Genomic DNA, 27,140 nt, shown 5'->3' with positions numbered 1-27,140 from the left:
TATTATTTATTAAAAGGTTTTTTTATTTTATGTTTAACAACAGAAGAAACCCTCTTCCTTCCTTCCTTATTTATTTATTTACAGAATTTATATACCGCTCCACATCTAAACAAATTCCGGAGCAGCGAATAACAACAGATAAAATGATAGAAAGATCAAAGCAGTAAAACACCATCTTAAAAATTGATATATTTTTTTTTAAAAAAACAGCGTAACAATAAAAAAAAATGTGGCAGGTCAGTCAAGGAAGGCTTCAAAAAATGTCTTCAAGAGGCACCGGGAATAGCACAGTGTTGGGCAAACCTGCCTGACCTCCAGTGGTAGGGAGTTCCATAGAGAAATGGGGCCACCACGGTGTAGGCAATTCTCCTGGTGGACTCTTAATTGTTCCATAGGTCCACTAATGACCTCAGTAACCAGGCAGGTTGGTAAGGGAGAAGGCACTCCTTCAGGTATCCTAATCCCAAATTTTATTTATTTATTTATTTATTACATTTTTATACCGCCCAATAGCCGAAGCTCTCTGGGCGGTTCACAGAAATTATGAAATTTTATGGCTTTATACACTAGTACCAAAACCTTAAATCTGCCCTCGAGGCGAATAGGCAGTCCCTTCCTTCCCAAGTTCAGAATATTACAATTTTAAACTGTTTACAATTATCGCTTTCCTTTCGGCTCATTTGCCTACGACGGTATTGCTTTTTTGCATATATATATATATATGTTTTTCGAAAAAGGAGGAAAATAAAAAATGAAGGAAAGGAAGGATCTGAAAAGAAAGAAGAAGAGAAGAAAATGATGTTCAATGCGCGGAAAAGTGGGCCGTGCGTGAGGAGGGGGAACGTATCCCCCGCCCCCTCGGTCTGCCGTTACATGGCGGGTTTTATCTCCTTCTTTTGACGTCCAGGGTTGGCCCATGAGCAGTGAAGAGGTATTTTGCCCATCGGGGTACAACGTTGTGGCTTTCCATCTCTGCGGTACGATGCATTTGGCGGTGAGTTTAGACCCTGGAAAACCAGGCCCGTTCTTCGACAGATATGTCCAGGGTGCAGGTTCTGGAGGGCCCTTGATCAAGACAGCCTCAGTGGACTCCCTTGAGTCTACATTCTCATCGCCATGGTCAACAGCTCCTCTTCCTCCTCCTCCTCTTCTTCCTCCTCATGGCTCCCATGTGCTTGCTGGACATGCAGGGAGCAAGTAGGCCTCAACGTCTCCTGTGCTTCCGTCTGACCACCAGAGCGAGAACTCTTACGCCTGGAAAAAACAGCTGTCTACATCCTTCTTCAACTCCAGTGCCCAGAACTGGACACTGGCCCGTCCGCCTTCCCTTGGCCCTTCATATCCAGAGGCTGTCTACTTCTGAAGCCTGTTTGGGAGGGGGCAACAGCAGAGTAGGACTCGCTGTCCTCCCAGTGGGCTTCTTGCTTTGGCATCCGGCAGGGCACTGTCAGAAACAGTACTTTGGGTTTCACTGGCCTTTAATTTGATCCTGAGTTCCTTCTGGCCTGACACAACGAAGCTGGGCACCCCGTCGCCCAGGCTCGGGGCCGCCATTTTGCGACAAACGGTGAGACAACCGTCTCTGGGATCTCCCATTTCTCTCCACTTCAGGGCCGTGTTGGTCATCTGTGTTCCCCAAGTCAGTCGGAGAACAAGAGGGGATAACCTTCAGTCAGACTCTTCTCTCTTCCGGGCACTAGGTAGGATGAGGTGATGGCCTCAGGCGGCAGATGCTGGGGACGGCTGTTTCCTCCTCAACTTCCTGTCTGTTGGAGGAGAGAGCTATATATGTCACACAGCCTGTCCTGGGTCCTCTAAACTGGCCTTTTGGCTTGGTTGTGGTGGAGGATGCTATCCCATAATCACGATTGAAATGAGCTTCAACTGCCATCACAACACGGGACGGACCCATCTTGGCTGTCAACTCAGGCGGCAAACAATCTTGATTCAGCCCTTTGAGTGGGAAGAGGAGCCCTTTTGAAATATAAAGTCGTAATGGTGTCACTGAAGATGGGCAGGGGAGACTGGCTGGCGGGAATTCCAGGTGAAGTTTTGGCCAGCAACGTTCCGCTGGGCCACTTAAACCAGCCTTCCCTTACTCTTGGTCAGTGTTTTGGTGAAGGACGCGGCCTCCTCAGTCTTCCAGTGTAGCTCTCCGTTCTTGCAGCTTCCGTTTCAGTTCCTCAGTCATCCCTGCAAGGGGAACATCAACAGAGCTGCTGTGAAATTTCGCACCCAGATTCAAGTACAGCTTTTAGAAAATGGCAGTGATTTGCCCCTCAAAAACGTTATTTTCAGGGTTACTTAAAAACAACAACACAACTCTCAATGCATTAAGTTCAAAATTTGTTCCAGTTCTAGATTTCTTATAGCTCTAGATCAGGAAGTTCTGAGTTCGAATCTCACCTCAACCATAGAGTCACTACGTGGCCTTTTTCTCTGCCTCATTCCTTGGCCACCCACCCACCATCTGCAATATGGGGAATAATAATATTGACTTTCATGTTGCAGGGTTGTTTGTAAGATTTACGGCTAGATAATGTATGTTAAATACTTTGTATACTTGAAAGCACTATACAAGTGAATTATTATTATCCTTCTTTTCTCTCATGGTGGTTTTTCTAGATGGACGTGATGGGCTTTGACGACTCATGCTGTCCTTTACTGACTCAGAAACTTCTTTACTATTGAACATTTTTGAGTATGACTGCTTTCTGGATGTTGGTGCGGATGTATTTTCATAGAATCATAGAATCATAGAATAGCAGAGTTGGAAGGGGCCTACAAGGCCATCGAGTCCAACCCCCTGCTCAATGCAGGAATCCACCCTAAAGCATCCCTGACAGATGGTTGTCCAGCTGCCTCTTGAAGGCCTCTAGGGTGGGAGAGCCCACCACCTCCCTAGGTAACTGGTTCCATTGTTGTACTGCTCTAACAGTCAGGAAGTTTTTCCTGATGTCCATTTTGGTAGGACCAGTTTCTGAAGGTTTTCTGTATAGTTTTTTGATGTGATGCCTGTGACTGATGTGACTAAGGGAATAATTGTGACCTTTTCCAGTTTCTATAGTTCTTTAATTTCCATGGCCAGTGGCATATATTTTTCACTCTTTTCCTCTTCCTTTTCTACAACATTTTTGTCATTAGGTATTGCTATGTCGATGAGGTAAGTGTTTCCCCCACTTTTTGTCTATAACTGTTATGTTTGGTCAATTGCAAGGTATTTCTTGTCTGTTGATGTTGTTATTATTATTATTATTGTTATTATTATTAACAAGTCAGGCATCCACAAAATCTTCAGCTTTTATTTGAATAGAACCAACCCTACTGAATATTATTATTATTAACAAGTCAGGCATCCATAAAATCTTCAGCTTTTATTTGAATAGGACCAACCCTATTGAATAGGACCAACCCTATAGGACCAACAAGTCAGGCATCCTTAAAATCTTCAGCTTTTGGCTGACTTACCACTGCAATGGTTTCTGGGTAAAGACATCGCTAGGCGGGTGGGGGCACCATCCGTCTTTTTCCGGAGGCCAAAACCGCTGGCAGGCTTGCTAGGGGGTGTAGGGACGCCTTTAAATTCTGGAAAGCGAGAAATGCAAAGATGGATCCACTGAGGACTGGATGGCGCTGGGACAGCCCTTGCCCATATGGGGACAGGTTTGACCGAGTGAATTTGAAAAAATATAGTGTGACCCGCGACAAATCTCCCCAACCCAAAGAAGAAGCTCATGGAGGCATCAGCCACGGCCATACGAATGGCTCACTTCTGGGGAAGAACATTGGAAGAATGGCTGGCTATCGCTAACACTTCATTATAAGGAGAGGCAGTATGGTAGAATGGTTGGAACGTTGGAACGGGACTGGAGAGATCTGGGTTTTGGTCCCAACTCATCCATTGAGCTCATTGGGGGACTTTTTCAATGACAAAATTTGTGTAAAGTTCCGGAAAGTAAAATCAAAAAACAGACTGTAAGTCCGTGGAACCCCCGAGATTCATGAAAAAACAATCAGCTACCAATTCCCTGAGTTGGATTCATAGACATCCAAACCCATTTGATTCCATGGCAGATTCCTCGCACTCGTGGCCTGGCCGTTTCGCAGCGGCTTGATTCTGCGCAGCGCCCCCAACCTGCACTCGCTGCTTACCTCTGGATGGCCTGGTCTGTCTCATCTCCGCCACGTCTGAAAGAAAAGCAAGCGAGAACATCAAAGACACGGAGAGACGAAGAGGGGATCTCTGTTCGCCTGTAGCCTTGAAAAACGGGGGACCAAAATCCTGGCAGCTAAGTGTGAAAACCGGGTTTCCAACATAGGCGTGAGCAGCACATTCCATTAGGGCAGCCTTCCTCAACTTGGGGCGCTCCAGATGTGTTGGACTGCATCTCCCAGAATTAAAAAATGATTAGAGAATTGGATTTCTCTTCAAATCCTTGCTCAGCCGCAATACTTGTGGAGTGATTTGGGGCTAGTCTCTCTGTCTCTCTGTCTGTCTCAGCCTAGCCTACCTCGTAGGGTTGTTGTGCAGACAACTGAGGGAGGTTGAACCCAAAGCTTTTTTTAAAAAAAGGAGGTTAATGACATTGCAAGTCAGATCAATATGCCTCCCTCAACGTACCTTCGTCGTTCACATATGTCTGTTCCAGGACATCCTCCTCTTCGTAGACTCTCTCGGGTGTGGCGGTGGCTGATCCCGGGACTGGGGGCTTAACCGGAAAAATTGGCGGAAGACGAGCAGGGGGCTTTTGACCCCTAGGGCTCACGAAGGGCTTCTCTCCCCGGGGGGCAGTTGCTATGCAGATAGAAGGGCAAAATTGGGACAGAGAGCTGATTCAAGCCAAATCAAGGTGACGAATTTTGGGGGCGGGGTTCAAAGAAAAGCTCCTGTAGAGTTTTGGCTGGTTCTCAGTGAACCCCAGAATTTATTTATTTATTTATTTATTTATTTTATTACATTTATATACCGCCCCACAGCCGAAGCTCTCTGGGCGGTTTACAACAATTAAAAATAGTAAACATTAAAAGTATACAAAATTTTTTAAAAAAACATTAAAACAGTATAAAAACAACAGTATCCATTTAAAAACAACAATTCTGGGGTCCATTAAAAACAAATTCATGGATTCGTGCCCCCCCCACCGAAATTGGAGCCACCAGCTGCCACTGGGTGCCATGACCAAAAAGTCCTTCTCCTTAGCTCTGGAACTCCCTGCCGAGAGAGGCTGGGTCAGTCCTCCTCTGCTATCTTTCTGCTGGCAGGGAAAGACCTTTATATTCAGGCAAACTGGAATATAAGTTCACGTGTGTTTTTAATGGCTTGCGTTCGTTCTATTTCTTTCATCGTTTTGTGTTTTTAATTGGTTTTTACGTCAGGTATTAATTCAGGTTTGGCGTCAATCTCTATTTTATGATCGTTGGCACTACTTGGGGGTATAAAAGGAGGGATGTAAGTTAAACAAACGAATAAAACTGGGTGGTAGCATTCTAAGCTTCTGTCCCTCAGTGAGTCAGATGAAGGAAAGTTAGCACAAATTCAGCCTCGGAATTTAGCACTAGCGAAATAAAGTACCTTTTGGAGGCCACCGGGATTCAGCGGACATCTGGGTGGGTATTGAGGTACTCTCTCCACTTTCTTTATCTGTCTCCATGATCTCTGCAAAATAAAGGAGGCCTCCCGATTAGAATTAGCATATGCAGATATTATGCAAACATGATGAAACGTGGGTTGTTGTTGAAACATGGGTTATCGTGTTGTCTGAACCCAACCGCAAGCAGCCCATGAACGGAACCCACGGTTTGCTGTTGGGTTGTGAACCGTGGGTTGTCCGTGCTTAACAAACCATGGTTTGTTAGCGTGGCTGGGCTCAGATGTCACAATAACACATGCGTTAGCGTTCGTGAAGAACAATGGGTTTACCTTTCAAGGTAAGGGACCGCATTGTTCTAAGTCACTTTTCCCCCTGGTTTATTGCGAAAAGTATTATTATTTTTTTGCATTTCTATACCGCCCACTAGCCAAAGCTATTATGGGTTCGAAATCCTTTCGCATTTAATTTGGACTCTAGGGGTGGTGCTGATATGCAAAAAGACGACCTTATTGAGTTGCAGAGCAAAGCCTTGGTCAAGCAAAATTCCTTCCATCAAAATCTTGATGAATTTTGGTGCTCTCAAATGGATGCATATCCTGTTCTGACAAAGAAAGCTATTTCATTATTAATTGTGGGCTCTCCCACACTAGAGGCCTTCAAGAGGCAGCTGGACAACCCTCTGTCAGGGATGCTTTAGAGTGGATTCCTGCACTGAGCAGGGGGTTGGACTAGATGGCCTTGTAGGCCCCTTCCAACTCTGCTATTCTATGATTCTATGATTCTAAACGCAACAGACCCAAGCAAAGGTGTAGACCAGGAAAGGAGCAATTTTAACACGTTGAAATAACTGTGCCTTTCTGCATCCTCACTACCGCAACGGAGTCACAGACTTACCCAAAGTCATGGCGTAGCTCTCGTCAAGAGCGAGCGGGACGAGGACGCGCTTGCTGTTGGTGACGAAAAATTCCACCACGTCCGCAAGTGAACAGCAGCGGTACTGGTGAGGAGGGAAAGCGGAGGGGGAATAATTGGGAAAGGTGCATTGTTCAGGCTTTTATGTTGAGCCCCAAATTCTTCAAGTCCCTCACCACAGTACTAACCTGGTGCCCTCTAGATGCCTCAGACTACAGCTCCCATCGTCCCCATCCAACATGGCTGATGCACAGCCCGACGCATCTGGAAGGCTGGGTTACGCCAACGTCAACCCCCCCCCCCCAAAAAAAACATTGCCAATATGGGAAAGGCAACAACTTTTCTAGCGTAGTCCTTGCTGCAGGTGATAGACGCGCTGGTCCTTTCCTTCCAGGAAAAGTAAGTTTCTAGTCCTCATGGCTCAAAATAAAGGGCTGGTTGGGATAGGAAGATGGAGACCTGCTTCAACTGAGTCACGTTTGTCCCCAATACTGTCTACTCCGTATGGTAGAATCCATGACCATGTCTATATGGGTACAGAAACCCATATCCAGCCCTCTGGGGTTTCTGAGATGGCCCCTCCCCTTTTCTTTGGCTCCTCCCCTTTCACTGAAAACCAATCATTTCATGTTTTCCCGGCTTCCGTGTGGTTTTCCCCTCCCATTCTAAAATGACTTCCCTAAGGATTGGTGAGAGCCCCAAGCGCTTTGATCCCCAAACAGGCTGATATGGCTCCGCCCACCTTCGAAATGCGGCCCCTGAGAATTCCTCCAAGATAATAATAATAATAATAATAATAATAATAATAATAATAATTTCTTACCCGCCTCTCCCTTTGGATCGAGGCGGGGAACAACATTAGAACAGGAGTCAATACATCTTTAAAATTCTTGATTTTACATTGATCTGGATAGGCCGGCCGGAAAAGGCTAGTCTTTAAAGCGGCCTTAAAATCACACAGAGAGTTAATTTTACGAATCTCCTCCTGCAGGCCATTCCACGATCTGGGGGCAACAGAAGAAAAGGTCCTCTGGGAAACTGATGTCAACCTAGTTTTAGCTGACTGAAGTAAGTTCACCCCAGAGGACCTGAGTGTGCGGGGCAGACTATATGGGAGAAGGCGATCCCGCAGGTAACCTGGACCCAAACCATTTAGGGCTTTAAAGGTAATGACCCACACTTTGTACTTTGCCCGGAAACTAATCGGCAGCCAGTGGAGTGAGTTTAATGTCGGGGTAATATGCTCACCCCTAGATGTACCGGTGACCAACCTGGCTGCCGTATTTTGAACTAGTTGAAGTTTCTGAACTAGGTACAACGGCAGCCCTATGTGGAGCGCATTGCAGAAGTCAAGCCTTGAAGTTACCAGCGCATGCACGACCATCTTTAGGTCTTCTGACTCTAGGAAGGGGCGCAGCTGGCGTATCAGCCGAAGCAGATAGTAGGCACCCTTGGCTGTCGTGTTTATCCGGGCTGTCATTTGGAGCGACGGATCCAGGAGCATCCCCCAAACTGCGAACCCAGTCTTTCAGGGGGAGTGTAGCCCCATCCAGAACTGGCTGACACACCTCCAAACCTACGTCAGAGCCCTTGACAGCAAGCACCTCTGTTTTGTCTGGGTTCAGCTTCAGTTTGCTTTTCCTCCTCCAGCCCATTACCGCCTCCAAGCATCCATTCAGAGGAGACACACTGTCCTTTGCTGATGCTGTTGTCGAAGGCATAGAGAATATATATTTGGGTGTCATCAGCATACTGGTAGCACCCCACCCCATGCCTCCGGATGACCTCTCCCAGCGGTTGGAATTGGAATTGGGCCCTCGGGCTTAAAGAGTTTCCCCACCCCTGTTCTGTGACAACCAGCAGCGGCTTTTCCCTTTGCCTTTTCAAACTGGAGACGCCCAGGAATTGAACCCAGGACTTTCTCCATGCAATAAGGGTGTTCGTCAATTGGAAGTCCGGTCCTTTGGGGGCTCGACAGACTTCCGCTGCCCACCCGACTCAGCTTGCGTCTGTGAGTCAAGCTGTGGGTTTTCCCTGAACCCCGGGGACCTTTCCCATTTGCAGTTGGTGCAAATGGAGATTAGCGCAAATTGTGGGCAAAGTCTGCGCAAATTGCAACAGGACTTTGCACGCATGCTGCAAATTGGCGCAAAAGTTGTTCGTGCAAATAAAAGACCGGGGAAGATCCGCTAACCGACATCCCTGCTATGCAAAGAGTGAACTTGATCACCGAACGAAATCCCTGCCACGGCAGTCTGAGCGCATCCACTTTACCGGCTCTTCCACGTCAATGACGTATTCTCCACCAACCACATAGATTTTGTAGTGTTTTGTAGCCACGGTTCTGCAGTGGAGAAGAAAATGGAATTATAAGCACAGGCTTTTATTCCTTTGATATAAAGACTAGAAATATTGTGGCTATGGATTCTTCTTTGGGCGTGGCCATGGATTCTCCTTGGGGGCAAGGCCATGGATTCTCTGTGGGGAAAGGTGGCCATGGATTCTCCTGGGGGCATGGTCATGGATTCTCTTGGGGGCATGGCCATGGAATTTCCTGGGGGCATGGTCATAGATTCCCCTGAGGCCACGGCCATAGATTTTCCTGGGGGCATGGTCATGGATTCTCCTGGGGGCATGGTCATGGATTCTCCTGGGGACATGGTCATGGATTCTCCTGGGGGCATGGCCATAGATTTTCCGGGGGCATGGTCATGGATTCTCCTGGGGGCATGGCCATGGATTTTCCTGGGGACGTGACCACAGATTCTCCTTGTGGAAGGGTGGCCATGAATTCTCCTGGGCTGTGTGGCCGTAGATTCTCTTGGAGGACACAGCCATGGGTTCTCGGAGTGTATGACCATCGGTTCTCCTCATGGGGGCATGGTCTTGGATATTCCTTGGGGGCCATGGTCATAGATTTTCCTGGGGGTATGGTCATGGATTCTCCTGGAGATGTGGCCATGGATTTTCCTGGGGGCGTGACCACAGATTCTCCTTGGGGAAGGGTGGCCATGGATTCTCCTGGGCTGTGTGGCCGTAGATTCTCTTGGAGAGCACAGCCATGGGTTCTCGGAGTGTATGACCTTCGGTTCTCCTCGTGGGGGCATGGTCTTGGATAGTCCTTGGGGGCTATGGCCATGCACCCCCCTTGGGGACGTAGCCATGGGTTCTGGCTGGCCTTGGTTACCAGTTCAACCTGGTATTCTCAGGCAGTTGCTGGGGATCAATCGCCCCAGCAGAACGCTGCCTTTTTACTTTCCCAGGATTCCTTGGACTTATTCCTCATCAGTGGATAACGGGAAATTGAAATGGCAGCTGCCAGGTTCCAGCTGAAGCAGTGTCACCGCCAAGGAAGTCCACCAGGCCTTGGAGGGACCTTGCAACTCACGCCCGGCTCCGGCTGTGCCAAACTCACCCGTTCACCTTCTGCCGCGTGGTCACCGATACACTCTTGCCGTCCCCTCCTGGCCGGAGTAACATATTGCCACAGTTTTCGTTCTTCTCTAGCAATACCTCTGCTTCAGTCCTGGAGACCCTGAAGAAACAGCTGGGGCACAAATAAAGCAGAGATTTGGGTTTTTCTCTTAACAAGCCTCTTTAACATGGGTTTCACCTTGTGCAACACTGCAAGGTTGTTGGTTGGCGGACTGTCCTGCTCCTTCACCTGTGTAAATACCCCCCTCGCTTCACCCAACCTCCCCCGCCCCCAAAAGAGCCTCCTCCAAGGGAAGCTCAGAAGGTGACAACAAGGGACAGGGCCTTCTTCATGGTGCCCCCCCAATTATGCAATGACCTCAGCGATGAAGCCCCCCTGGTGCCAATATTGTTATCTTTTCGGGGCCAGGTTAAAATTGTCCTCTTCTCTCAGCAGCATAGAAGGAATTTTTAATCTGTTCCTGGATCGTCTTGGGTTGGTTGATTGAAAATCGTTTTTAAGTCTCTGTTGTCTCTGTGTGTGTCCTGAAGTAAATGCTTTTGTACTTTGCGTAACGTATTTTTAATGGTTTTCAATTTTTGTGAACCGCCCAGAGAGATTGGGCTATGCGGCTGTGTAGAAATAGAATGAATGAATGAATTGTTCTTAATTATGTCAGACTGCAACTGCTGCTGCCTTTGAACTGGATATTTATTATTTACTGATCTATTACGTTGCCTGTGGATTTTGCAACTAGGGATGTACAGCTTTTATAAAAAACCCATTCTGTCTATATTTTGCAGATTGTTAGATGCCTTTCATGCCATCATCTGCATATTGGTGGGATCATATTTTCCCCCAATACCCTAAATTTGCGCAAATTCGCATTTATATAAATTTGCATTTGTGCAAATTCGCATTTATATAAATTCGCATTTGCGCAAATGCTAAAATCTTTCCTATGCTGCGTAAATCCCCCCCCCCAATGTGCATTTTTAAAATTTAGCCTACGGGGGAATGCACATTTAGGGCCAGTGATTTTAAATTTTTTTTTACATAGGACTGAATTTCATAAAATGCCGAAAAGAAAAAGAAAAAATGGTCCGCAAGTCCGTGGAATCCGTGTGACTCGGGAAAAGCTGGTCTGTTGTGGAATCAGAGGGTTGGATTAATAAAAATCCAAACTCATAGAATCATAGAATAGTAGAGTTGGAAGGGACCTATAAGGCCATCCAGTCCAACCCCCTGCTCAGTGCCGGAATCCACCCTAAAGCATACTTAATGATTGTTGGCATAGTTTCTATTGGGTCTATGACTACATAATAAAATGTATGTATGTATGTATGTAACTCCATGCTCAGGGTGAAAGAGATTTGACGCTCCTGCCTTCAATGGTCAGGGGACAGAATATTTCATGTGCTAGTGGACTTCAACTGGTCCAGACCCATGACCCACCTCGGATTCCCAACCTGCGGCATGGGACCCACTTTCCCAATTTTACTAACTATGCCTATATATTTTAAATACGTGTATGTTTTAAATAACTCTTTTTGCCTGTTCATATAATGAACACATGACTGTGATTTTATGGTTTTAAATTAATGATTGTTGGAGTTGTTTCTATTGGGTCTGTGACCACATAATAATAAAAATCTATCTATCTAAAAATACTTGACAGACGGCTGTCCAGCTGCCTCTAGTGTGGGAGAGCCCACAACCTCCCTAGGTAACTGGTTCTATTGTCGTACTGCTCTAACAGTCAGGAAGTTTTTCCTGATGTCCAGCCGGAATCTGGCTTCCTTTAACTTGATCCCGTTATTCCGTGTCCTGCACTCTGGGAGGATCGAGAAGAGATCCTGGCCCTCCTCTGTGTGGCAACCTTTCAAGTATTTCAAGAGTGCTCTCATGTCTCCCCTCAGTCTTCTCTTCTCTAGGCTAAACATGCCCAGTTCTTTCAGTCTCTCTTCATAGGGCTTTGTTTCCAGACCCCTGATCATCCTGGTTGCCCTCCTCTGATCATGCTCCAGCTTGTCTGCGTCCTTCTTGAATTGTGGAGCCCAGAACTGTACACAATACTTTAGATGAGGCCTAACCAGGGCCGAATAGAGAGGAACCAGGACCTCACGCGATTTGGAAGCTATACTTCTATTAATGCAGCCCAAAATAGCATTTGTTTTTTTGCAGCCACATCACACTGTTGGCTCATATTCAGTTTGTGATCTACAACGATTCCAAGATCCTCCAAGATTTCATCACTCCAGGCACCACAGGCACTCCATCATGGGGGCTATGCACGAGTATCCCATATTTGTGGTTCTTCTTGCTGTTGTTCTTGTGATATACGCTGCCACTGATGAACGTAGCACTTCATTTCCATTGGCAAATACAAGCAAATCTCTGCCCACAAGGATCTTACAATCTACTCACTCAGGAAGGTCCTTCTCTGCTTTCGGGTCAGGCTGGTTCATTTTGCATCGTCTTTGTTTTTCTTTCTCGAGGGCTTCAGAAAGCATGTAGACATGGCCCGGAAGCAAAGACAGGGTCAAAGGGATTTTCATCTAGCAGGGAGAGGAGAGACCAGGGTGTTGGTTATCAAGAGTCCAAGAAGCCCCACAAACTCAACGCAATGGACTTTTTTCCAGCTGGACATCAGGAAAAACTTCCCGACTGTTAGAGCAGTGCGACAATGGAACCAGTGACCTCGGGAGGTTTTGGGCTCTCCCATACTAGAGGCCTTCAAGAGGCAGCTGGACAAGCATCTGTCAGGGATGCTCTAGGGTGGATTCCTGCATTGAGCAGGGGGTTGGACTAGATGGCCTTGTAGGCCCCTTCCAACTCTGCTATTCTATGATTCTATGATCTAAGACAGATTCTTTCGCTCCTTTTTCATAGAATTATTATTATTATTATTATTATTATTATTATTATTATTATTTACATTTATATACCGCCCCACAGCCAAAGCTCTCTGGGCGGTTTACAAAAGTTAAAAACAGTGAATATTAAAAAGAAATATACAAAATTTTAAACCATAAAAGCATGAAATACAAACAAAAACAGACAATATCCTTTTAAAAACAACTATTGTGAGCCCAGTTAAGAAACTCAGCATATGCTGTTAAAGGCTGTTAAATGCCTGGGAGAAGAGAAATGTCTTGATCTGGAGCCGAAAAGATAACAGCGTTGGAGCCAGGTGGGCCTTGTTGCGAGATCGTTCCATAATTGGGGGCCACCACTGAAAAGGCCCTCTCCCTTGTTGCCGTGCTCCAAGCTTCCCTCGGAGTAGGCACTCGGAGGAGGACCTTAGATGTTGAGCGCAGTGAGCAGGTAGGTTCATGTCAGGAGATGCGTTCCATCAGGTATTGTGGTCCTACTTCTATTCTATGAAGGGGCTTCATAGAAGGGGCTTCATAGAATAGAAGTGTTGAAGGGGCCTATGAGGCCATCAAGTCTAACCTCCTGCTCAATGCAGCAATCCTATAATTTGTGAGAGCCCACAACCTCCCTAGGTCACTGGTTCCATTGTCGTACTGCTCTAACAGTCAGGAAGTTTTTCCTGATGTCCAGCCGGAATCTGGCTTCCTTTAACTTGAGCCCGTTATTCCGTGTCCTGCACTCTGGGAGTATCGAGAAGAGATCCCGGCCCTCCTCTGTGGGACAGCCTTTCAAGTATTTGAAGAGCTGTTGTGCCCATGGGATAAAATTATTTCCAAAAGCAAATCATACCAACTTCAGAAGAAGAAAGGGTTAAATTGCCCTGAAACCTTGTCTGGGATCACCCCAAATTGATTTTCAAAACCTGCCTACTTTTGACCCTAATTCTAACCGGGGGGGGGGGGGGGGGATGTCCTACCTGCAGGTTTAGAGGAGACGTGTCTACTCCAAAGTAAGTCCTATCGAGCTCAATGGGCTTGCTCACAAGAAACCCAATATAGGATTGCACTTTACACCTATTTTATTGCTTCCTGTTGATCCGTGTGGAAAATGGTTTCGTCTTTATCTCTTAACTTGCCTCTCTGAATTCCCCCAATGTCAGTTCCTCTTCCCACAAGAAAAGTCGGTGGGAGAGGCTTCAGTTTCTGATTTACGGCCATTATATTGTCTCTTTTAAAAAAGGGTGGGGTGGGGAGGTCCAAAAAGCACCACAGCACTGTTTTCTTTTAAAGGGTAAAAGGGGAATTAGAAAAGAAAAGAAACCCACCTCTACCATAGTGAGAATAAAACCTTTCCACATCTCCCGAGAATCGAGGCTCTCCATCTGAAAAACAGAACACACAAACTGAACTTTGAACCCTGAATCCCTAAATGCGTCTTCACACACTAGTAAATCTGCTCAGGTTTCCTTCTCAGTAAAGCAGAGCTGAGCAAACTGCAACTCTAGGGTAGGGTGACCCTGTGGAAAGGAGGACAGGGCTCCTGCATCTTTAAAAGTTGCACAGAAAAGGGAATTTCGGCAGGTGTCCTTTGTATGCATGCAGCACCTGGTAAAATCCCCTCTTCATCGCAACAGTTAAAGCTGCAGGAGCCCTGCCCTCTTTAGCTAGATTGTCCAGGTACAAAGGAGAGCAGGGCTCCTGCAGAAGCGCTGTCCTCCTTTCCATAGGGTCACCCTACTCTAGGGCCATGTATGACCCTCAACCTTAGTTCAAAAGAGAGAGAAGGAGGTGACAGGGAAAGAGAGAGGGGGGGTGGCACAGAGAGAGAGAGAGAGAGAAGGAGGTGCCAGAGGGAGGGGGAGAGAGAGAGAGAGAAGGGGGTGCCAGAGAGAGAGAGAGAGGGTGGCAGAGAGAGAGAGAAGGGGTGCCAGAGAGAGAGAGAGAGAGAGAGAGAGAGAGAGAGAGAGAAGGAGGTGCCAGAGAGAGAGAGAGAGAGAGAGAGAGAGAGAGAGAGAGAGAGAAGGGGGTGCCAGAGAGAGAGAGAGAGAGAGAGAGAGAGGGTGGCAGAGAGAGAGAGAAGGGGTGCCAGAGAGAGAGAGAGAGAGAGAGAGAGAGAGAGAGAGAGAGAGAGAGAGAGGAGGTGCCAGAGAGAGAGAGAGAGAGAGAGAGAGGGGGGGGGGGGGTGCCAGAGAGAGAGAGAGAGAGAGAGAGGGTGGCAGAGAGAGAGAGAGAGAGAGAAAGAGAGAGAAGGGGTTTTAGAAAGAGAAAGAAGAGGTGGAAGAAAGAGGAGAGAGAAAAAGGAAATGGTAGAAAGAAAAAGGGGGGTAGAAAAAGAGAGGAAAGGGGCATGCAGAGAGAGAGAGAGAGAGAGAGAGAAAAGGGAGTTTCAGAAAGAGAGGGGGGTTCAGAAAAAGAGAGAGAGAAGGAAAGAGAGAGAGAAGGAAAGAGAGAGAGAGAGAGAGAGAGAGAGAAGACAGTAAGAGAGAGAGAATGACTGACTAGGGAATGCCTGGAGGTGAAGCGCTGTTTCCTGTTTAAACATGTATAGGGTTGGCCCCTACATGAATTAAATACATATCTGTATCGGTGATATTGTAAAGGAACAGATTCTAGGGTGACCCTATGGCAAAGAGGACTGGGCGCCTGTTTCTTTAACAGTTGTATAGAAAAGGGAATTTCAGCAGGTGTCATTTGTATGCAGCACCGAGTGAAATTCCCTCTTCATCACAGCAGTTAAAGCTGCAGGAGCCCTGCCCCTCTTAACTGTTGCGATGAAGATTGAATTCCACCAGGTGCTGCATGCCTACCAATGACACCTGCTGAAATTCCCTTTAAATAGAATCATAGAATAGCAGAGTTGGAAGGGGCCTACAAGGCCATCGAGTCCAACCCCCTGCTCAATGCAGGAATCCACCCTAAAGCATCCCTGACAGATGCTTGTCCAGCTGCCTCTTGAAGGCCTCTAGTGTGGGAGAGCCCACCACCTCCCTAGGTCACTGATTCCATTGTCGTACTGCTCTAACAGTCAGGAAGTTTTTCCTGATGTCCAGCTGGAATCTGACTTCCTTTAACTTGAGCCCGTTATTCCGTGTCCTGCACTCTGGGAGGATCGAGAAGAGATCCTGGCCCTCCTCTGTGGGACAACCTTTCAAGTATTTGAAGAGTGCTCTCATGTCTCCCCTCAGTCTTCTCTTCTCCAGGCTAAACACGCCCAGTTCTTTCAGTCTCTCTTCATAGGGCTTTGTTTCCAGACCCCTGATCATCCTGGTTGCCCTCCTCTGAACACGCTCCAGCTTGTCTGCGTCCTTCTTGAATTGTGGAGCCCAGAACTGGACGCAATACTCTAGATGAGGCCTAACCAGGGCCGAATAGAGAGGAACCAGGACCTCGCGTGATTTGGAAGCTCTACTTCTATTAATGCAGCCTAAAATAGCATTTGCCTTTCTTGCAGCCATATCGCACTGTTGGCTCCTATTCAGCTTGCGATCTACAACAATTCCAAGCTCCTTCTTGTTTGTAGTATTGCTGAGCCAAGTATCCCCCGTCTTGTAACTGTGCATTTGGTTTCTATTTCCTACATGTAGAACTTGGCATTTATCCCTATTAAATTTCATTCTGTAGTTTTCAGCCCAGCACTCCAGCCTATCAAGATCACTTTGAAGTTTGTTTCTGTCTTCCAGAAGACAGAAACACTTTTAACACTTTTAACTCTTTTCTATGCATGTGTTAAAGATACGGGAGCCTGCTCCTCTTTTCCATAGGGTCACCCTAGCACGGAGCCCTGCTTCGTAGGTCTGTTCGACCTAAAGACTCACGGGTCGCTCTATGCGTTGATCCCTATCTTGTATTTACTGAGTCGCATGAGGTCTGAGTCGCGAAAGATCTGCAGATCATTCTGTTCTGCTCTGGTGACTGCCCGGTTTTTGTTTGCGCAACACTGAAAAGCAAACCGGGCAGAAGCAGAACGGATCAATAGAACTCGGGAACAATTGGCTGCAGTCACACCGACGCCTGTCCAAAAATAACAGGATGTACAGCACCCATGTTATAACATAGGTGATGAACAACTCCAAAAGACGCTTTGGGGCAACTCAGTCCTGATTGGGCTGGGGTTTGGGGGAGGGGGCACAGGTGACCCGTTTGGATTTCTCCCACCCACCCCGCAAACAGGTACCGCTGAGCATGGCGGGGCCTCCCTCTTGTTGGCCCCGTTTCAGTTGCCATCCTAACAGGACTCACTACATGAGTTTGCCATTGGAGGGAATGACGATGGAGAAATGCCCCCTTCCTATGAATCAGTTTTATCCAAGTCAGGTTATTGGAAAATTTACTCTGCAGGTAAATTTTCAGAGGGAGGTTCTTCTTTTTTTAAACTCACCTGAGATCCATTTAATGTTGCAATTCTGGGCCCTGGATTTGGTCTGTGTCCCCCACGGTCAGGGTAGGGTGTCCTTACAGAAAAGAGGACCAGACTCCTGCATCTTTAACAGTTGCACAGAAAAGGGAATTTCAGCAGGTGTCGTTGGTATGCAGGCAGCCCCCGGTGAAATTCCTTTTTGTATCTGGTCACACTGGCTAAAGAGGGCAGGGCTCCTGCAGCTTTCACTGTTGCGATGAAGAGGGAATTTCACCAGGTTTTCCATATATACAAATGACACCTGCTGAAATTCCCTTTTCGATGCAACTGTTAAAGATACAGGAGCCCGGTCCTCCTTTTCCTACGGTCACCCTAGGTTAAGCAGCATGGTTTAGTTAGGGTGACCATATGTAAAGGAGGACAAGGCTCCTGTATCTTTAACAGTTGCATAGAAAAGGGAATTTCGGCAGGTGTAGGGTGACCATAGGAAAAGGAGGACAGGGCTCCTGTATCTTTAACAGTTGCATAGAAAAGGGAATTTCAGCAGGTGTCGTTGGTATGCAGGCAGCCCCCGGTGAAATTCCTTTTTTTTTATCTGGTCACTCTGGCTAAAGAGGGCAGGGCTCCTGCAGCTTTCACTGTTGTGATGAAGAGGGGATTTCATCTAGGTGCTGCATGCGTACAAATGACACCCGCTGAAATTCCTTTTTCGATGTAACTGGTAAAGATACAGGAGCTCGGTCCTCCTTTCCGTATGGTCACCCTAGTTCAGAGGCAATCCATCCCTGGATATCCAATCCTATTTGTGAATACCTAGATACCCAGCCTACCTCTGATGAGAAAATCTAATCCATCAATTTTGCCTCTTTATGTGCAGAGATGCTTGTACTTCACAGGGTGAGGGGGGGGGAGAGATTACCTTCAGTTTCACTTCTTGGCTTCTCATCTTTAGATTCAGCCTTGCCCCATCCAAGGGCCAGGTAGCCACGACGCTTGGGGTGTCCTCATCAGCAAGGGAGACGAAGTCCGCCAGGTCGATTTTCTCCACATACTAAGGAGGAAGAGCAGGCAGGATCAGCTCCCAAGATTTTAGTCCTCATCATTAAAATTCCAGGTCGCTCAGCTCACAGCGAAGTTCCCCCATGAATTTGTCCCTAGGGCTGAAAGACATCCCACCCACCCCCATGATAGGTCAATATTGTCTGCTTTGACCTGCAGGGTCTTTCTAGAATTTCACCAGCAGAGAGAGGTTTTCTTCGTCACCTGCGACGTCAGATCCTTTTCTCTGCAGATGGCTGGAATTTGAACCCGGGACCTTCTAAAATTGCAAAGCAAAACAATTCCAAAACTCCTGTGGAACTCCCTGCCTCTGGAGGTCAGGCAGGTGCCAACTTTGTACTCCTTTCGGCGCCTCCTGACAACATCATTATTCCAGGAAGCCTTTTCCTTAATGTCCAGCCAGGAATCACTGTATTTGCTTCTTTTAAGACCTGTTTTAAGTGTTCCATTCAGTTTTTCTTTTCATTTCATCTTGTACACTGCTCCGAAATTTTCAATGGGGAGTGGTAGATAAATATTGTATATAAATAAATAAAGCAAATGCTTTACTGCCAAGCCATGGACTCCCATACTGGTTTCTTTACTCACACTGTTCCATTTACCGGGAACAGTATCCCCACATCATTATTAGAAAATACAAATATACAAATGAATTTATAAATTAAATTATAATCCCTCCCCCTCCCCATATAAATCACCATCTTATCCTTAACTCAAAATATTATATAAAGCAACCTTGCTTTATATAATATAACAAATATTATATAAAGCAATCTATGAAGAGACACTGAAAGAACTGGGCATGTTTAGCCTGGAGAAGAGAAGATTGAGGGGAGACATGAGAGCACTCTTCAAATACTTAAAAGGTTGTCACACAGAGGAGGGCCAGGATCTCTTCTCGATCCTCCCAGAGTGCAGGACATGGAATAACGGGCTCAAGTTACAGGAAGTCAGATTCCGGCTGGACATCAGGAAAAAATTCCTGACTGTTAGAGCAGTACGACAATGGAACCAGTGACCTAGGGAGGTGGTGGGCTCTCCCACACTAGAGGCCTTCAAGAGGCAGCTGGACAAGCATCTGTTGAAGATGCTTTAGGGTGGATTCCTGCATCGAGCAGGGGGTTGGACTCGATGGCCTTGTAGGCCCCTTCCAACTCTGCTATTCTATGATTCTATGATTCTATGAACCTTGTGCCTTCCAGATGGCTTGGACTACATTTCCCATCATTCTGAGACTGCACAATCAGTTGCGTTCATCTGGCGGCCGCCATGTTGGAGAAGGCTGTTATAAAGTATAAACAAAAGTGGCACCAAGGAGACTTTACAGAACCCAAGCTGGAAATAATATATACAGTTAAATTTTGACTTGGTATTTTGTGTTCTAATTATTTATCAATAAATTCCACCTTTCAACCCAAAAATTCCTTGACATTTTTCCTTAACATAAAAGAGTTAATCTTATAAAAGACAGAAGCCTTTAATAATATGTAATTATATATATATATATATATGGAGAGAGAGAGAGAGATTAAAATTAATAAAATAAATAACTATTAACCCTACTCCCAGCGGAAGCTGGTTTCAGGCAGCCGGCTCGGGTCGACTCAGCCTTCCATCCTCCCGAGGTCGGTAAAATGAGTTCGCAGTTAGCTGGGGGGAAGGTAATCACGGCCGGGGAAGGCAACAGCGAACCACCCCGCTATAAGGCCTGCCAAGAAAACGTCAGCGAAAGCTGGCGTCCCTCCAAGAGTCAGTAATGACTCAGTGCTTGCACGAGAGGTTCCTTTCCTTTCCTTCAGACAAAAGGGCTCCCAGGGCACCTTACATGCAATCAGTAAAAACAAGACTGTACCTTGACGACTTACCATGTAAAAGACGTGATGCAAAAGGAAAAAGTGCGGAGGAGGGAAGAGGAAACCAAGGCACTGATTTTTAAAGTTCAACAGTACTTTCCCAACTCAGTGCCCTAGGATGGCTGCCAATGGAGCTTTGTCAAAAATGCAACAGTCAAAAAACGCTCAGACCAGCTTGATCGCAAGTGATCTCGGGGATTTCCACATTTATACAATAATCTGTCTTGTTACAGTAAGTAAATGAGTCACACCGATTCTAAATCCTCCTCCAAAATGAGGATCTTTTAAATATTCAGGAAGTGCTCCGTTATTTTTTTTGTTTTGTTATTTTTTGGAGACTGAAAAGGTTCCCACGTCCAGAAATAACTTTGTACGACTTCCGTACCCTCTTGCCAAAACGGAGGGTGAGGAACAGAATACAGTCATTCAACCTGCCTCATCTTTATTTGGCAAAGGCGCGTCCCTCATCCTTTGAGTGCTGCCTCTCTTCACATTGTAGTGGAACTCTCTGGAAGACTTGTGAAGTCGAGGAGAATAACAAGGGTGTTTTACAAGAAGTCCTCTCCGTAAGAAGAGCCCTGCTGGATCAGACCAAGGGTCTGGATACTGGAGGTAGCACATAGCCATCAGGGCTTGTAGCCATTGATCGCCTTCTCCTCTTCCAGGAATTTATCCAACCCCTTTTTAAAGCCATCCAAGTGGGTGGCCATCACCACATCCTGTGGTAGTGAGTTCCATAGTTTAACGATGTATGAAGAAGTATTTCTTTCTATCTGTCCCGAATTTCCCATCCATCAGCTTCATGGGATGACCCCATTGGGTTCTAATGTTATGGGAGAGGGAGAAAAATGCCTCCCTCTCTACATTCTCTGCATTCTCAGGCATCATTTTGTACACCTCTATCACGTCTCCCTTTACCCTCCTTGTTTCCAAGCTAAACAAATCCCAGTTGTTGTAACCTTCCCTCACAGGGGAGATGCTCCAGCCCCTAGATCATAGAATCATAGAATCATGGAATAGCAGAGTTGGAAGAGGCCTACAAGGCCATCCAGTCCAACCCCCTGCTCAATGCAGGAATCCACCCTAAAGCATCCCTGACAGATGGTTGTCCAGATGCCTCTTGAATGCCTCTAGTGTGGGAGAGCCCACAACCTCCCTAGGTAACTGATTCCATTGTCATACTGCTCTAACTGTCAGGAAGTTTTTCCTGATGTCCAGCTGGAATCTAGCTTCCTTTAACTTGAGCCCGTTATTCCGTGTCCTGCACTCTGGGAGGATTGAGAAGAGATCCTGGCCCTCCTCTGTGGGACAACCTTTTAAGTATTTGAAGAGTGCTCTCATGTCTCCCCCTCAGTCTTCTCTTCTCCAGACTAAACATGCCCAGTTGCTTCAGTCTCTCTTCATAGGGCTTTGTTTCCAGTGTACACTACCGTCAGTGTACCTCACCTGGACGTCTCTGCTGGTGTTGTAGAAATAGAGCGTGAGCCCTCGGAGTCCTGCCCAGTATTTCTTGTAATCCTGGTAGGGCGAAAGAAGGAAGAAAGAGTGAAGAACGTTGGCGTGTTGGAAAATGTCGTTGCTGAAGGAGGGTTTCCTTCCAGTGCAAATGACACCGTCAGAGGAAGGTTGTTTTTCAGGACACAGACACCCCATCAACACACACACACACACATCGTTTTGGTCTCTCCTTTCTGCTCCTTTTCCAGCTTTACGGTTGCCGTGTTTCTCAGAACACTCCTGCTTTCGATGGGAGGCAAATGACGAGGCTTGCTAAACAATCCACAAAGCTTTTATTAAGCAACAAACGTCTCTTCAACCTGAAGAGAGTCTAACCTCTTGGAAACGTCCCCCTAGGCGAAACTATGCAAACTAAGCAAGACAATTGTCTGCACAAGAAGAATAGGAAACCGCTTCCCAAACCCCCGCCCGTAACTTCAGGGAGCCTGGTGCGGAGGCAGGTTCTGGAGTAATCGAACTGACTTTCTCACACCTACCTTCCGCCCCGTGCATTTGAGCTTCTGGCGGACCCTAGCACCAGCTAGCTTGTTCGGATGCTCACCTCCGGAAGAAAGCTCACTTCCCACTAAGTGTGTAGGATTTGGCCTTGAGGAGATAAGCTCTGGAGAGGGCTGACTCCCAGCTGGGGAATCGCCCGCGAGAGCTTCCTCCCCCACTGGTACAGGCTGGCTGTGTCTGGCGCTGCGTCTTCTCGTTCTGAATCTGATTCTGACTGATTACCGGAAACATCTTCTCCCAAGACAGGAGCAGTAGAGTTAGACATGGCACCGGTATCCTTTTTGAGATGCGGCCCAGTGCGCCTGTACCGTAGGTTTGTACAGGGGAGCATCATGAAACTTATTGCTTGTTTAGAAGATCTATAGCCCACCTTTCCTCAAGGTTTGCAATTGATTGTTAGAATACACACATTGGTACCCCAGATCCGAATGCAGCAGCCCCCTGGCCTGGCCGATAGCATCACATTTGCATATTCTAATTTATACCATTATATGCAGTCTTTAAAAGAATTAAGAACGTAAGAACATCAGAAGAGCCCTAAGGCTGGATCAGACCAAGGGTCCATCTACGCCAGCTCTCTGTTCACACGGTGGCCAACCAGCCGTCGGCCAGCGATGAAAAAGCAGGACATGGTGCAACAGCACCCTCCTACCCATGTTCCCCAGCAACTGGGGCACACAAGTTTATTGCCTCGAATACTGGAGATAGCACACAACCATCAGGGCTAGTAGCCATGGATAGCCTTCGCCTCCGGGAATTGATCCAACCCCCTTTTAAATAGGGTGACCCCATGAAAAGGAGGACCGGGCTCCTGTATCTTTAACAGTTGCATAGGAAAGTGAATTTCGGCAGGTGTCATTTGTATATATGGGGAACCTGGTGAAATTTCCTCTTCATCACAACAGTGAAAGCTGCAGGTGCCCTGCCCTCTTTTAAATCTGGTCACTCTCGTATAGCTCCTGCACTTTAATTGTGGTGGCGAAGAGGGAATTTCACCAGCTTCTCCATATATACCAATGACACCTGCTGAACTTCCCTTTTCTATGCAGCTGTGAAAGATACAGGAGCCCGGTCCTCCTTTTCATAGGGTCACCCTACTTTCAAAGCCATCCAGATTGGCGGCCATCACTACATCTTACCGGGGTTCATTTCATTACCAGGGTTCGTTTAAATTTCACGGAAGGCCAAGCCAGGCTTGACCCTAATTTTAAAATCAACAAATAAATAAAATAATATCCAAATCGCATCCATTAAAATAAATCCATCCCTTCCTTTGCACACTGCCCAAATCATCCCAGATCTGTAGTTCCCGGTCAATTACAATCTGTCACGGGGTCCCCAACATCTCTTTCTCTCACTCCCCTCTCAGAGGAAAATTGCCCCCCACACACACACACACACCACACACCCCTTGCAATTCAGTTTAGAAGAAATGCTTCTGTCGGCACCGCTAGAATTTCTCTCCCACCCCGCTAAGTTTCATTGCCATGCGGTGCTGCGGCGTTCCAGCCTGTGGGAAGGGAAGGGTTAACTGCAAACCGCCCCCCCCCCGAAAACTGCCCGCTGTGTAGCAATGAAGGGGGAAAGAAAAATAAATTGTCCATCAGCACCCATAAGACGCTCAGGGCTGCGTAGCACAGATCCAGGGCCCCGGGAATTTGTTTCAGTGCCCGTGCCCCAGGGGCCCATACCTCCTAACGCCCTTGGCCTTTGCCTTGGTGATTTTCCTGGAAGGCAGCAGGCTACAGCTACCCAGCGTCCCTCATCCTGCAGCTGGAACACGCTTGCCTCCAGCCCCCCAGTGCCAAAGCCACCAGCATTTGGAGCGGCTTCTCTCCATCAGCCCTGCAGGCTCCTACCTTGTCCCGGGGACTCTTCTTCTCCAAGAAGCCCTCAAAATAGTGGGGCGGCAGGGTGGGCTTCAGTTTGCCAGCCGAGCTGCGCGGTACGGCCATCCCTCCACCGTGCCGCGGAAAGTATCTGTCCACAAATAGACTCTCAGCGAGAGTTCAGAGTCCTCTACCAGGAAGCAAAGAGCAATAAATTAAACAAGGTCGTGTTTACCTCTTTCTCTCTTCATTCCTTTCTGTTTCCAGCTCATTCCTCCCCCCTCTAGGTCACCCAAAATTCCCGCAAAGGCGCCTCCTTTGGGCCAGTACAATTGGGCAGTTGGACTTTGGATAAGAGCACCCACTGGCAGACCGGCAACGATTTCATTTGCGCCGGCCAGGACAAAAATAAAAGCGGACTTAATCTCATCAGCCTGGTATCTGCCCCCCGCCCGGCAAAGTATGGAAGGAAAGAGGGAAAAAAAGCAAGAAGAAGAGCGTGTCTCTGAGCGGGTGCAGAGCGCCTACCTTCGCCGGTCCGTTTATGGGTGGATGGATTGCATTTTTATACCGCCCAATAGCCGGAGCTCTCTGGGCGGTTCACAAGAATCCAAACCGTTCAAAGCATCAAACAAACCGTATAAAAACGTGATCTCAAACACAATATGATAAAATCAGCAGCAGGGCAGAAATGCAATTTTAAAATACAAATTTAAAACGGCCAAGTTAAAATTAAACTTGTAGGCTGTTCAAATGCTGAGAGAATAAAAAGGTCTTCACTTGGGGACTGAAAGAAGATAGTGTAGGTGCCGGGCGAACCTCCTTAGGGAGCTCATTCCACAGCCCCGGTGCCACAGCAGAGAAGGCCCTGCTCCTGGGAGCCACGACGGAAAGTTTACAGCTCCTAGGCAGGATTAAACCTAGCACCCCTCTATCGCATGTGTTCCTCTGCCCTGGGGCTTGTTCATCCCTGTGGAACTGGGACAGTGATGACAAAAAATAGCTCCTGAGCACGTACAGAGAGTGTTGTGTGCACATCCGTCACGGCTGATTCCAGCTTCTGCGTGCGAAACCCCTCGTGGGCCTGTTTGAGCCCCAATTTAGGCTTTGTGATATCGCTTGGCACTGATCCATTTATGCACGGCGCTATCTCACACACACACACACACACCCCATCACAGCAGCTCCAATCCGGCTCAGCGGCTTTGGAACCCTGTCTCTTTAAGGGGAATTTCACCTGCAGGAATTGGCAAGCGACCCCGTTTGACTCCGTGCCAGGAAAAGAAAAAAAATACCTCAGGAACAAATGTTTCTGCGTCGAAACCCCTGCAAAAGGCAGAAAAGCAGAACAGAACCGGTTGTTCCTGGGCGGTTGGCGACCGTGGACTCCGATCACACGCCTCGGCGCGTCAGAAGGAGATTTTTTGTTAAAAAACCCCAAGAACCACGACTTCAACGTTGTGGTCGCACTTTCGTTGCTGCTGAATGAAGTGACCTGGCTTTCGTACCTCAATGAATATTTATTTGAAGATTAATGGGAGATAGAAGCAGAGCGGGGTGTGGTGGTAGAAGCAGCCCTTTCGTCAGTCAAGTAACATTTTCTGCCGTGGTCCCAGGTTTTGGAGGGCCCTTGGGCGAGGTATCTTCAAGGCCAGCATCACAGGTCGGCACGTTGGGGCGTGTGACCGGGCCCCACGCTCCTCGCCTTCTCCGTTGCAACCTGCAAAGACGGACGCTCTCTGTGGCTGGCTTACTGACAATGATTAAAAACATTAAACACCATTTGCGAAATTTAAAAACGCAACGGACACAACAGACGCCGTAAAACAAATCCAGGGTGCGTTAAAACTCGTTGCACGCTGCCCAACGCCTGGGACAAGAGAACAGTTTTGACCTGGAGCTGAAAACATAGCAGTGGTGGCACCGGGGTGGGTGGGTGGCGTGTCTGGGAGATTGTTCCAGAGTTGGGGAGCCACCACCAAAAAGGCCCTCTCCCTTGTTGTCGCCTTCCCAGCCTCCTTCAGAGGTGGCGCCCAGAGGAGGACTTTAGATGTTGACCACAGCGTAGGGGGCAGGTTCCATTAGGAGCTTTATAGGTTAAAACCTTGAATCAGGCTCAGAAACATACAGGCAGACAACGTAAGAGGGCCAAAGTGGGTGGCTCCATTTCTATCAGCGCTGGCCACCCGAGTTCACGCCCATCAATGGAAGGGGGGGGGCACCCAGGCCTTTCATATTGTCAGTGGAAGTCATTTCCTTATTAATATTTGGGGGGGCGAACCTTTTGCAGGCTACTCTCTGGACTAATGGGGTCCCCACGTCTCCCCTCCCCACCCCACCCCAGCCAGGCTCCATTAACAGCAACATCGGCTTGTAACTGGAGTCCCTTTTCATCGGTCCGAAATTTGAATTTTCCAGCGCTCTCCTCCCCGGCGTTCGGCTTTTGCATGAAATCTAAAACCTTTTTTGCAAAGCAGAGGAAAATCATTTTTCCGCCAGCCTTTCTTACTAATCAGGAACGCAGCACATGTGTTTCAGCCAGCCAGCCAGCCAGCCAGCCATAATCTCTTTTGGGGTATTCCATTCCATCCCCCTCCCACAGGTCTTCCTTCCCAACATTCCACGACCAATGAGGATGCTCAGTCGTCATTGGGCAGTTTTGGGACTCATCCCACCCCCCTGAAAGAATCCCACGCACACTTTTGCAGACCTTGCAGTTTTCCCAAGCGTGCTGATACCTCGCTCCTCTGTGTCTGCGCTATGAACAGCACTCACCCCTTGGACATTAGAAATAGAGGGACTGATAACTGTGGATTAGTTCTATGGCGGCTGAATTGTCATTGCTTGGCTGCTAATCCTGATGGCGACGTGCTCCCACCAGCATCAGAGGCAGTCAGCCTGTATGCACCAGTTGCTGGGGAACATGGGCGAGAGAGTGCTGTTGCAGTTATGTTCTCCTTGTTGGTCCCTTATATATATATAAAAAATACCAGCCTCTTAAAGAGCTTAAAGCTCTTACTTCCAGTAACTACGAGAGGTGATTCAGCCTTCAAAAACGGTGAGAAAACTGCACCTCAAAAGGATTGGTGGGTGAGGGAAAGGGGGCGGAGCTGGAAGAAGGGGCGTGGCTATCCGGAGAAACCCGGAGTCTTGGGATCTCGAGGCTGACCTTCCCCAGCCCTGTTCTAAGGAGAGGGCTATACCATCTCCGCCCAAGTGATTCAATTGTGAT

At 47.5% G+C, this 27,140-nt stretch overlaps 1 protein-coding gene across 2 annotated transcripts; it reads right to left on the bottom strand.

The window, feature by feature from the left end:
* On the bottom strand, nucleotides 1-24,059 carry STAP2 (signal transducing adaptor family member 2). Of its 2 annotated transcripts, XM_063147075.1 has the most exons (13): nucleotides 23,939-24,059; nucleotides 21,510-21,581; nucleotides 18,071-18,202; nucleotides 14,120-14,176; nucleotides 12,346-12,476; nucleotides 9,919-10,050; nucleotides 8,778-8,847; nucleotides 6,486-6,588; nucleotides 5,573-5,656; nucleotides 4,622-4,795; nucleotides 4,153-4,188; nucleotides 3,469-3,585; nucleotides 1-2,193 (listed from the first exon to the last, which is right to left on the bottom strand). In XM_063147075.1, the coding sequence occupies exons 1-13, from the start codon at nucleotides 24,032-24,034 to the stop codon at nucleotides 2,135-2,137; spliced, it is 1,263 nt and encodes a 420-aa protein (XP_063003145.1). In that variant the 5' UTR covers nucleotides 24,035-24,059; the 3' UTR covers nucleotides 1-2,134. The 2 variants fall into 2 exon arrangements, with proteins under 2 accessions (XP_063003145.1, XP_063003146.1); XM_063147076.1 differs by lacking the exon at nucleotides 3,469-3,585.
* Between the last annotated feature and the right edge of the window lie 3,081 nt (nucleotides 24,060-27,140).

Source organism: Elgaria multicarinata, chromosome 23 (assembly GCF_023053635.1).
Source record: "Elgaria multicarinata webbii isolate HBS135686 ecotype San Diego chromosome 23, rElgMul1.1.pri, whole genome shotgun sequence".
Classification (NCBI taxonomy): domain Eukaryota; kingdom Metazoa; phylum Chordata; class Lepidosauria; order Squamata; family Anguidae; genus Elgaria; species Elgaria multicarinata.
The sequence above is the reverse complement of the archived record's forward strand: the minus strand, read 5'-3'. Positions and strand labels throughout refer to the sequence as shown.

Coding starts and splice junctions, on each gene's coding strand:
- STAP2 (XM_063147075.1), bottom strand. CDS start 24,034: ATGGCCGTACCGCGCAGCTCGGCTGGCAAACTGAAGCCCACCCTGCCG. Junction 18,203..21,509: donor ACACCAGCAGAGACGTCCAG/GTGAGGTACACT, acceptor CTTCCTCCTTAG/TATGTGGAGAAAATCGACCT. Junction 3,586..4,152: donor ACAGACCAGGCCATCCAGAG/GTAAGCAGCGAG, acceptor CTCGCTTTCCAG/AATTTAAAGGCGTCCCTACA.